This window comes from Streptopelia decaocto (genome assembly GCF_964273445.1).
Source record: "Streptopelia decaocto genome assembly, chromosome: 3".
Classification (NCBI taxonomy): domain Eukaryota; kingdom Metazoa; phylum Chordata; class Aves; order Columbiformes; family Columbidae; genus Streptopelia; species Streptopelia decaocto.
The window spans coordinates 39945950-39957911 of NC_138656.1; the positions used below are offsets into that span (position 1 = coordinate 39945950).

At 36.3% G+C, this 11962-nt stretch overlaps 1 protein-coding gene across 1 annotated transcript in view; it reads right to left on the reverse strand.

Annotated features, from left to right (window-relative positions):
- WDR64 (WD repeat domain 64) overlaps window positions 1–8779 on the reverse strand; it is a gene marked incomplete at its 5' end in the record, with an annotated part of 60079 nt that extends 51300 nt beyond the window's left edge. The window contains 4 exons of the mRNA XM_082048937.1: window positions 3366–3469; window positions 3969–4071; window positions 7787–7920; window positions 8632–8779. Of these exons, the coding sequence (XP_081905063.1) occupies window positions 3366–3469; window positions 3969–4071; window positions 7787–7920; window positions 8632–8779 (489 nt within the window). The remainder of the gene's footprint in view (window positions 1–3365; window positions 3470–3968; window positions 4072–7786; window positions 7921–8631) is intronic.
- Between the last annotated feature and the right edge of the window lie 3183 nt (window positions 8780–11962).

Genomic DNA, 11962 nt, shown 5'->3' on the forward strand with positions numbered 1-11962 from the left:
CAGTGAGGAACTTAAACCTTCTCTTTCTCTCACAGTAGTTTCATGGGGTTTTGTTTGTTTGTATGGTTTTTGTTTTGTTTTGTTTTGAGAAGTAAAATATACCCATTTTTTACAGTGGAATACAGATCAGCAGTACTTCTCGTGGAATTGTGCTTCCATTGGTCCTTCATAGCTAGAACAGCATCAGCTCATGTAAGAGGCAGGATGTGGCATACAGAAACCCAGGCTAATGCTGGCCCAAATGACGTCAACTAGCGCCCACAAAATATCAGGTAGAGGTAGCACGTTTGGCTGCACATAGGAATGCCTATGTTGGTACAGCATCTTTCAGCAAAGTTAACTATTGTTGGACACCACAGTATTTGACGCAAAATCTAAACTGTTTGAAGTCACAGAGTGGTAGGCATACCTGTCACCATCATCCAGTACAGACAGGGTTACTTTCTTTGTCCTTTGACAAAACTATTATTCAGTTCTCAAAAGCAGTTTCAACCTTCTCCCTTCTGAAACACTCACAGCTGCTTTTTCCCCTCCTCTTGCCACTGTTCCTCTTCAGTAATAAATCCATGGTGCCTCATTCCCATCCCAGCAATTCCATGTTTCATAAACCAAGAAACAAGGATCAAAGTCTGTCTTCCCATAGAAGTGTGATACCCAGTGTCATCATGGATAGTCTTTGATCAAAGTTTAAAACTGTTGTTAATCAAGAGTTTAATATCCATGCACAGTAACATTAACTAAAGCGTGCTCAGAAAATTTTCCTTAAGGCTGCCCACTCCTACAGGTCTTCTGTGCTGATCAAGGCAGCATCCATGCCTGGGATCTCAAGAAGGGTAACTAGCTCTCTCATCTTTTAGAGTAAGCGGGACATGGCTAATACTGCAGAGCTGCACACCTGTGTTGAAGCACATCAGGTCCACGTTTGTTGCAGAAAGCAATGCTTAGCCCTCAAATAGAGAACCTGCTGGTCTACAAATGAATATTTGCCTTCACTTCAACTTCTGGTGGCTGCAGATATGTAAGAGAACATGGGATTTCTTATCACAGCGACCAGGGTTAACAAAATTCTCCAAGCTCTCTTTCAGGCAATTATTAGATTCACTAGCAATCTACACAGTGGATGATGGTAGCCTGTCACTGGTGAAATAGGAGACTATTTCAAAAGCTTTCCTGATGTATACAGACTAAATTAAGCATTCTTAATGCCATCTAACATGACTAACACTCTTTATTTGCTGATAAAAAAATCTCATTAATTCTTATTTAGTGGAAGTGTAATAGATTAACAAGATGTGTGATGGTTTGCAACCTCTTTATTGTTCCTATTCTTATTTGTAAATTAGGGTGGGTTTTTTCCAAGTTTTTATCTATTCTCAGTTTCTACCTAGTATCAAATAAAAACTCATCTAGATTGTCAGCTAACTCCAAGGATATGACACAACCATTAAAGAAATTGTCCAGTTATATGTGCTTTCCAAAGAGCAAAGCAAATAATATTAATCTGATCTTGTGGAAAGCTTAGTTGCATGGGAAAGCAATTCACACCAGGATGAATGAATAGAATATGGCCCTGTCTCTTCCTCAGAATGTTTGTTCCTTACCAGACAAATGCCCCAGAAGTGACACAGTTAAATTCTGTATCATATTAGATTCACTATTTATATCAGACCAAATATTATTCATTCACGTACATGGAACACACTGACTTCTGTGGGATATATATGCATCCAGGAACACCATATGTTTAGTAATCTGTGCTTTAAAAATGCAAAAATTATATAAAAATAAGCCTCTCTGTCTATTTGCCAATGCACTGCACCCAAGGCACAAGTCCCACCCAGGAGCAACTTCAGAGCAAGCATCCTCATATTCCCCTACCAATATGCTGCAAAGCCAAACTAGACAAAACAACTCATAAGCTGAGATTTTAACGCCAGGTCTCTTTAAATCCATGGTCTTTGAGAGAAGAAGAATGACGTTAAAAGTGCCAACTCTATGTTCGCCTTTGTGACGTGAAGTGATATTCTAGCAACAAGACTCAAATGACTGAAATGCAAAATAATTTGAGTCTTCCTTGCATCGAGATGTATCAGAGCAATTCTAATGAAATCAAAATTCATTTGCTAAAATCAACTGAGATCAGAGATTATATAATGAGTAAATGATTGCTGCTGTAATGCCTCAGTCATTTTCAGAATGTTCAGTTTTATAAGTGAGATTTGAGGTCTCTAATTTACTAAGTTAAGCAGCTGGGAGTAAAAGCATTTATGCTGCAGTCACTGATGTCAGAGTGACATCAGTCCAGTCTATGAGGAGGCAACAATTCAACTTGAAAACAGCATGGGGAGGTGGGGGATGGGCAAGAGAGCTATTTTTAACGTTATACTTTGTGAAATTATTTTTCATGGGTATGTAAGAGGGATAACACTCTGGAGGACAGAGAACTAGGCTTTCAAATAAATTATTTCAGTATTTACCAGAACTGCAGTATCGCTTTGTTGTTTAATCATTGACAGGAGTCCTTTCTTGCTTTACATGCTCCCGTCATAAGCATTATGAACTAAGTAGCTGAAACCCCTAGAAAGCATTAATTCTGCTTAAAAGCTTTACAATATTGTCTGAAACCATTTTTAATAAGCTGTTTGTATTAAAATTCTACAAAAGTAAAGTGCCTATGAGCATAGATGTGTGATGTACCTCACAGCATCTAGAATTGTGTACCTCTAAATAGTAATATCTGGGAGACTCATTTAAAAATACTACTTTAAATGCATCTTGAACCTGAAGTTCTACTTAAAATGGTACAGATCTTCTTACACTTTGCTGATGAGGGGTGTAACTGTGAAGCAGTGTCTTGCAGACTGTTAGAAAATTCAAGACTTTCAAGCATCTAGGTGTTGCTGTATTGAATAACTTATTTGCAAAGAATGGATGTTTCTGTCCATTCTAGACAGTCTCAGTAGCTGTAGAAAATAGCTAATTCTGTGGTTTTCACTGTATATACAAAAGTTAAGTCCAATAGCATATTATATTTTCAGGGAAGCTTAAAGCTTTAGGAAAAAAAAAAAAAAGAAATGCAGATTATATTCTATTAAACTGACTTCTGTTAAGAATGTATTTTATTAGCCATCTCTAATCTCTACTTTCTATCAATTTCTGGGGAGTGTTCAGTAGGTTTGTAGTTGAAAATAACAATGTGTATTTCCTATTGTACTTAAAAATTTAGGCAAAGTTAACCTTAATTAAAAAAAAAGATATCTATCCCTTTTTTTATGGCTAAGTTTGCACACTAGATCACAGTTCACTTGGTTCCCATATATATTGCTTAATGGAATAATAAAAAAGTTTATTTGAGTCAGAATTACCTGGTTGTCAAAAATAGTTAGTTTTCCTTTCTGAGAGGATGTTACTGTGAAATTCAGATGGGGGACCTTCACTATACTCGTAATTACATCTTGTCGCCTGAGGACTGTCAATGACAAAATATTACTCTTATCTTGCAGACACAGAAAATCTAAACAAATAGAACCATAATATCAAGAATATTTTCTCTTCATTAAATGTATATTTGTACCAACTCCAAAGCAGTAATGCATTAGACCATAGGTGATCCTATACTTGATCTAAATAAACACGTTGCATTTTTAAATATCATTAATGCATTATGGGTGTGCTAGCTCTTTCTACATTATTTAGAAAATATAGAAAGGCAAAGAATAACTATGTAAACAGTCTGAGTCAGGCAAATTTATAATTTCAAAATAGATTAGGAAAACTGAGAACTGGGCAAGGCAGAAGGAGTTTTGAGACGCAATGAATTTAGTAAAAAAACATATCTTTTGGAACACATAAAAAGAAGCATGAATACTAAGAAAAGACAGACACGAGATCTTATTACTGTACTTTCAATAAAATGTGCAACACATGGCATTAAAAAAAATAATTTGGGGTACAAGATGAAGAGTCACCTGCATGAGGAATCTGCTGTTTTTCAGATAAAAGAAAAATCATGTTTTCGTCTTTTGTCTGGGAAGATGTGCCATCACTTTCTCCTATGAAATAACCAAAAATCTAAACAAAACAAAATAGAACAAACCAAGCAATTTATGATAAATCTGCTTCTGGAATATATGTTTATACATACAAAGTCAAATATTTATCTGACATTTTTATCATTTAATATTCCTTGAGTAAGTTTCCTAGCATTTTTGCCTTAACCATGAGTTGTCAATACAACTTTAGATTGCTGAGATCTGCTACTCAGGCACAATCTTTCTTCAAGGTTTGGAAAGAAGCCAGCATACACAGAGCTTCTAAGAACAAAACCCATCTCATTGATAAAGCTGTTAGTACAACTTTGCCTTGTAACTATTGTTTGTAAATAGTCACCTTCAATTTCCTTTTTCCAGTTTTACCTACCTGTGCCTCCTCAGCTAGACCTCAGCTAGAAGAAAAGACAGCAAAACGCAGCCAGAACAGATTTCTCTATATTTATAGAGACATTCAAAGTAGCATAGTATTTAGCCTACACAGAAGAAGAGCTTTACCATAAAGATATGTAGTTTCCCATTTGCCTGAAAACAACTGAACATAAAAGTCCATTTTTAAAATTATCCTGCAGCCACCTCCCTAATCCTGGCAATGTTCCATTTTTACTGATGATGATGGAGATCCCCAGACAAGATATTCAGGTAAGTCACTCATTTCTGTTCCAGGCTGTGTCAGTATTTCAGCTGAAATCTCTCCAGACCTCAAGCTCTATACCTTTCCTCAGGAAATTAGTTCAGCCCCACTCAGCTGTACAGATATTTTTTAATCTTCTTTCTTGTATTACGGACATGAAATATGCTCACTTTCATGAGTTCTAGATACGAGACGGTGTGATATCTTAACTTCTGTTTCTGCCTGGCAGGCAGAACACTGTCCAAAGACAGAGCATCTTAGAAATCCCTTACAGCTGCATAAATGGTTTCTGCTGACTCCAACATGGAGACAGGGGATCCCAAAAAGTCCCACCCCATAATGTCTACCAGATGTTGACAAAGAGCATAAAAGATGAAGCAAAATGCAATTTACACATCATTAAGTTATTTGCAACTAAAAATGTAGAGCTTTCAATGTGGAAACTACATTTGGGAAAGAGATGCAGAAGTCAGTTTCCCTAGTCATTGATAAATGACAGCTGTTAGACTGTCCAGGATAGGTCTTTTAAATTTTGAAGCCAGTAAATGACTAAGGGTAGATCCTAATTTAACTAAAGAGAAGATTCAAAATAACTTTTTTTTTTTTTTTTAAATAAAACAGTGTCCTTTGTGTGTGGATATATTGTTGTGGAGACCACTGGAAACTTAGGAAACCTTTGAACATTGAGGTACTTGTAAAAGAGAATCATCAAGAATATAAAGAAATAGGAATACTCACACAAGGCCATGATCTTTTACATCATGGAAATATATTTGAAAGACTTTGTTACGCTAAAGAGAGGTCAGATAGGGAGAGGTAAATTTGAAAAAATTACATCTGTGGAGTACGAAGAGAGGAACAAAGGGTCAGGGATAGAGTTCTGGGAAAGGGGGTTGGGGGAGAGACAGAAAATTATAAAAGAGAGATATCAAAGGAACAAAGTGACGTGTATCCATCTTCCTTGACTTTCAAGACTGAGGGCATGCTCAGCAATGTCGAAAGCAGCGGGAGAACTCAGAAGAATAGGGATGAAACACAGTCCTTTTAGAGAAAAAAAAAAACATTAGAAAACTGGAGCACAGACAGGAGAAACTGTGATGGCTATTTAGAATGTTACAGAAAGAAATTGTTATGAATGATACATTTGAAAAATTAAGTGATAAAAAGGAAGCTGAAGCAAGATCAAGGCTACTTTTGTTGTTCACACAGAATAACTAAGGATATATCCAAGTGGAAGTTACAAATGTGATTTGTCTAATCTAACTAGTAGGTTCATTAACATCATAAGAATGAATGTATTTGCTATTTATTGCCCTTAAAGACAGAAAAATTGATTACATCTCAAAAATGGATTACAGACTCAATACATAGAGAATTCTCGGGTTAAAAAGCTCTCTACTAAAATGCTGCCACATCTCTAACGCTTCACATTTAAAGTAATGGGCAGATTTATTCCCTGTGAAAAGGGGAAGAGGAAGGAGAGAAAGCTGAGGAGAAAAAAGAAAGAAGAGAGGAAGCATTTCTGATGGTTTAGCTAAAGATAGACTTATCCACAGAGCACAAATTGCATAGTGTAGTCATAAGAGATTTTGCCTCAGGCCAATGCATATCAGTGAAGTAGTTCAGTAGAAGACCTGGACATACTCAGGCTCCATGCTCCAGATCCTGCTGCCTTGTCAGGAATCTAGTATATCAAACTTTGCTTAAGGATGAGCAGTTCTGGTAGATAACTCAGGGCCTTTCACCAAACAAGCAGAAAACAGGTTTTTATTTAGTTAGGTCATGCTTTAACATGTATTCATGTCCATCCAGATAATAGGCTCAAGGACCTAGGTTCAGAGAAAAGAGAGGCCAACTTCCTCAAGTCATGTAAACCAGTGTAGCATAATTAATGTTTAATAAGAATTTTGATTTGGAAGTTCAGCTGATGTACCAAACAGATAGAGTAGAAAAGTAGTTTACCTACAAATAAAAATTTAATCTACCCAGGCTTTATTGAATTCATTCTAATTCACCCTTCTTATCAGACCTCCAGTGTAATGCCTTTATAAGGAAAGATACCTCTCAGAGTTGGAAAGAGTGGAATAACAAAAATCAGCATATTTGGAATAAAAAACCATCTTGCTTGCTGAAACTACTGGACTGATTTTGTAGCCAGCACAGTCTGAGCAAATCTTGCCCTTATGAATCTGCTAGAATTACCAGCATGGACTCCCCCATGTATTAAGCTGTTTTGCACGATATATTTAGAAGTCTAAAATTAGCCAGAGATAGTCAGCAGAAAATCCAGTACAGGGAATCTTTTAGCAAAAAGCTTGTAGAGACAATGATGTCATTTGCAAAATACCCACCTGTTTTGCCACATGAAAAAAGAGGAAAGACTGGGCTCAGCAAAGGTCTTCCATACTTAATCTTTCCCTGATATGATGGCCTGAAAGAACTAGTCCTCACTGTAGTGGAATAGTTTAGGGATGCCTCTACAGATCATTTTCATATTTACAACTTCCATTTACATCAAATACTGATCTTCTGATGCTCAAGATTCACATTGCAGGTTTTGGCATTAGGAGCATAGGATTTTTCTCACTAAAGCTAAGATTATAATAGCATAGGGCACAGAATCACACAAGCTAGAAAGAACTAAATTTTACAATAATAGAAACTCCTTCAGCTCTCAAGGCACATACCAGAATGGATATCACCACTAAAATTTCAGAACAGAGATTCCAAAGACAGATTTTACCCTCCTATCTTTCCCTGGAAACTTGGATTTAATCAATGAATGGACACATGCAAGTTTCTAAATTGGGTACTAACAAACTAAACATAGAGCCTCTTTCAACTTGTTAAAATGAAACATCACTGCTTGAATAGAATAACACAGCAACTAGTAAGGCACTCTAAGCCAGCTCTTCAATTTAGCTTTTGTCTAGATCAACCAAAACAATACATTTTCTGTTTTCCAATTTTTTATGCCATGGAGCTCATGAGCAACAGACTCTACCTGTAAAACAGGAACAATGCATAATCAACAGTTTAATACTGTTACCTTTTAAGATTCCAATTAGTTGTTGACAATTAATAAAGTTTTGGAAATCCTTACCTCACACCATTCTGTCCTTGCATCAAGGTTGTTGTTAATCTTCCTAAAAAAGGCTTTAACATTATGATCCTTGACTTCCGGACCAAAAAGTGTCTGTGTGGTTGTATAGAACTTATCATAGTCAATCATCTCATCTGTATGGAAGGAACAATATCCACAGAGTGAAAAACTGGCAAGGTACAGCTTCCTTCCTTATTCCCCCTACCTCCTGTTTTATTTCTCCTTCAATATCAATAGCATACAAGTTCCAGCTCCTCACAATGTATTAATAAGGCATTTTTAAACAACAACAAAAAGTTTAGTCCTTATGTTCAGTCTTTTCAAAACCATCTGATTTGCAATACATGACAGGAAACAGGTAGGTAAAAGAATAGGTGAAAAATTCTCACCTCTTCTTTCTTCCGTTACTCATACCACAGTTTTGTGTTTTTGATCTGAACCTGAATGATGTCCTGGGATGAAGTTTATCCTTTCATGCAACAATAGCCACTTGCATTGAGAAAAGCAAAACTTTGTCCTGATTATGCACAACTAAGCAACTGGATTTATATAACTGATTTGGTTCATGCTTTTACAAATCACTAGAAACATCACATTGTGCTAACTTATATAGGCGGCAACTCCACCAATTATATTTTGTGAGCAATCACCATAGCATTAGAACTTGACCAGGAGACCTAACAGGAGAAGAAAAGCATTCTCATAGCACAATTTGCCTATTTCCTGTAAAAATCAAGAAGTCACAGCTTGAATATTAATTTGAAGTCTTTTTTATAGTCTTGTCTTTCTGACACCTCCTCTCCACATGAAAATTATACTTTTCCATCAGAAAGAGAATCTCTTACCGTCATCTTCAATACGCAAGCCTAATCTCTCCTTTGTCTTCTGAGCTACTGTTTTTTCAACTAGTATTTGGAACTGCTTTAAAGCATTCTTGAAATCTGGCACTTCAAGAGTAGAGCAATTCTCCTTATCACAATCCTTTCCAGACATCCTTTATGAACAGAAAACAAGGTAAGAGGGAGAACTCTTCTTACAGCCTGGTCCAAAACTTGTTTTGCCCCTTAAATCTCAGACTCCCACATAAGTTTATATGAGATGAAGCTGCGTGACAGGTATACCAAGCACTACATAATTAAAACAAAAAACAACAACAACAACAAAAGGCATGAACAGACATGCATGACAGACAGGCATGAACTTTCTCCCTTCCAGAGCCAGATAAGAATTTCACCAGGTTTCAATTCTGCTCCAGCTGGCACTGCTTTAGTAATATGAGATCATATTCTTCAGCAAGAATACACCTTTGAGACTGGCTGCTGCAAGTTTATCATATCTTTCAGACTTTTGTACTGAGTAAGGATAAATGAAGATTATTATATCTCTAACTTTCCTATTGTCTTCTTACCCTTTAGATTATTTTCAGGTTTTCTACCAAAGGCTGCACACCGACTAACACAGTTATGACCAGCTGCAACTGTGGATTCCCTTGGATCCACACATAATTTGGTGAAGACTGACAGAGTCCATTCTCTGTCTATATTTGCTCTATGCTAGAAGAACTGAGAACAGCTTGATGATATTCTAGCATGTGCTCTAGCACATGATATTCTAGCATGTCCTGTTTATTTTATTCAAAATCCCTACTCAGTCAACTAGAACTCCCAACCTAGAAACCCAGGTACCCTGCAGAAGCATTTTTTTAATTGCATAAATCATTAGGATTGAGATTGCAAGAAATCCAATAATGGAGTAGTAGAGCTTTAGTTATTTTCAGCTATCCAATTACCTCGCTCTTAAGCTCCTACAGCCATTCAAACTCCCTTTACTTGTTTTATTTAACTTCCAGTCAAGTTACTGCTTGTTTCTTTCTCCTAACATACAACTAATGATTCTAGAGATAAAGTGTCAGCTCTTAACATGTGCCTGGACAAAGCTCAGCTATATGACTTGAATGACTATTGTTTTGAAAAGTGTCTGCATTGAACTTGCATCTAAGTTCAGCCAGGATCTTAAAGTCAGAATTCTCCTAGACCAAGGCTCCATGAGGACCTTTCTGGTTTTTGTTCTCAAAAGAAAAGCAGGATAGGGCTATTCAGAAAGCAAAATGGTAGCTACCACTTTCTTTTGAAAGTGGTAGCCCAGAGCACTGAATAATCAAAATTCTTTTATATGCTATTCAGTGTCTTGAGATCAGACAGAATTTTTGTCCTACAAGAGCACCAGTCCTTGTGTTTTTTCTTTGTTGTCCTTCTATACTACCACATCTTAAATTCTGTACCGAATAGTGGAACCCCGGGGTATTATACTGGAGTGGTGGAAAATTGATCTCTAGCTGAAACAGAATTAAATCCAAAACCATTAACTGAATGAGTAACACAGTGACTACTGAAAAAAGGGCAAGTACCAGTTCTTTGGGGAATATTCTAAAGAATCAAGCTTCATTCATTCTTTGGAAAGGAGTTATGTAAAAAGCTGTCTTCAAAGAACAGTTCAGTGCAGTGAATTTTAAGAAGGAAGCATTTTCCTGAAAAACAAGGTGCTTGAAAAAGGAGTTTTATGTTTTGCACCTGTGACTTAAGAGTCACAGTTAAAAAAAAAAAAAAAAAAAAAAAAAAAAGGGCTATAGGTCTCAATATTTAATATGTTAACTACTTTGGATCATGTTATGATCACAGATTCTCTGCGCAAGGAAGCTGTTTTTCTAGCCCAGGGTTCTGGATTCTGAACTCCACCTCAGAGGACCAACTTTCAGCTTCTACAATCCTTTACTGAATCTGACCCCTTATGCTTGATAACATTTTGCAAATTGCAAGGGCTTACCCTTTTTTGTCGTTGCTACATGAAGCAGTTTGTTTTACTGTGGAGTCAGAAGAATGGTGTCCTTTTTGTGGCTCTGCCATTTCTTCTTTCTTGGTAACTTTATCAGGTTGCTAAAATCCACCTGTAAAACAGGAACAACATCCCAACCCTGAACAAGTTCCTTTAAAATATTACTAATCCTTATAAGTTAATGTCTATGTTTTATATGTGAGATATCTGCAGTTCCTTTCATATCACGACACTATGCTGACATTAAATTCTGGCACCTTTCTGTTTATCCCACTACTCCCATGTCCACTGCACATTTACAATAATATTATTAGCATAATAAATATAACTGAACTGTAATTGGAGGTTAACAAAACTGTTCATGCTATTAGCTATGCTTAAGCAAACACACATTTACATTTGTTCACTGATCTTCCACTTAGTGAAGTCATTAATTCACATCCATTAACACAATAATATACTTCTGCGATCAATAGAATTCTAAAGAAAGATAAGCACATCAGTGATAATGAATAGAGGCTGGTATCTTCTACCATTAAACAAATGGAATTCATGAAGAAATAATGACAAAAGTTGTCCCTATTTTTATTCCCTTCACCAAGGTAACTTTCATAATCCTAGATTAATTTCATTATTATACTAGTGCAGATGCTACTGCTTTATTAAACAGATGATTAAGTTTTGGGTGAAAAAATCTGACAAGAACAGTCAGGCTAAAACATCCCCTTTGACCTTGAGTCCTTGCTCCCAAACTTAACAGAGGCATCACAAATTCATAAAGTCTAAATCCAGAAGAGACCTTGAGATCTTCTGCTTTCACCTCCTCAATGTTACAGACCATTAAATATCAGCCATTTATCACTAAAATGAGCAGAACAACTTCGATCTAAAGAATAACTTGCTGAAAGGTATGAAGTTTTAATCTGCAGACACTAGGAGATGGTGAATCCATCATGTTTGTTCCAAAGGTTAATTCCTCAGATTATTGTTACAATTTAAGCCTCCTATTTGAATTTGTGTGGCTTTGGCTTCCATGCAGCAGTTATTGGAATGTCTTCACTGATTTAGAGTAATAGTTGGTATATTCTCCTACTAGTGGGCTTTGTACCTGAATTACTTCTTTTTTTTTCCTCTTGTTAATTAAAGACGATTGAACTCTCTGTCTCCTGCTGCAACACTTTCCTTCAGGCCTCAAAATAATGTTTTGCAGCATTTCCACTTTTTTCAGCTTTTTGATTATCTTTAAAGAATGCTGATGCCATGTTGCTGTGCTATACCATAATAAGCAAATTGGTACTCTAGTCAAATAGTGAATTTCAGTCTATTTCTTAAGCTCACATTTCA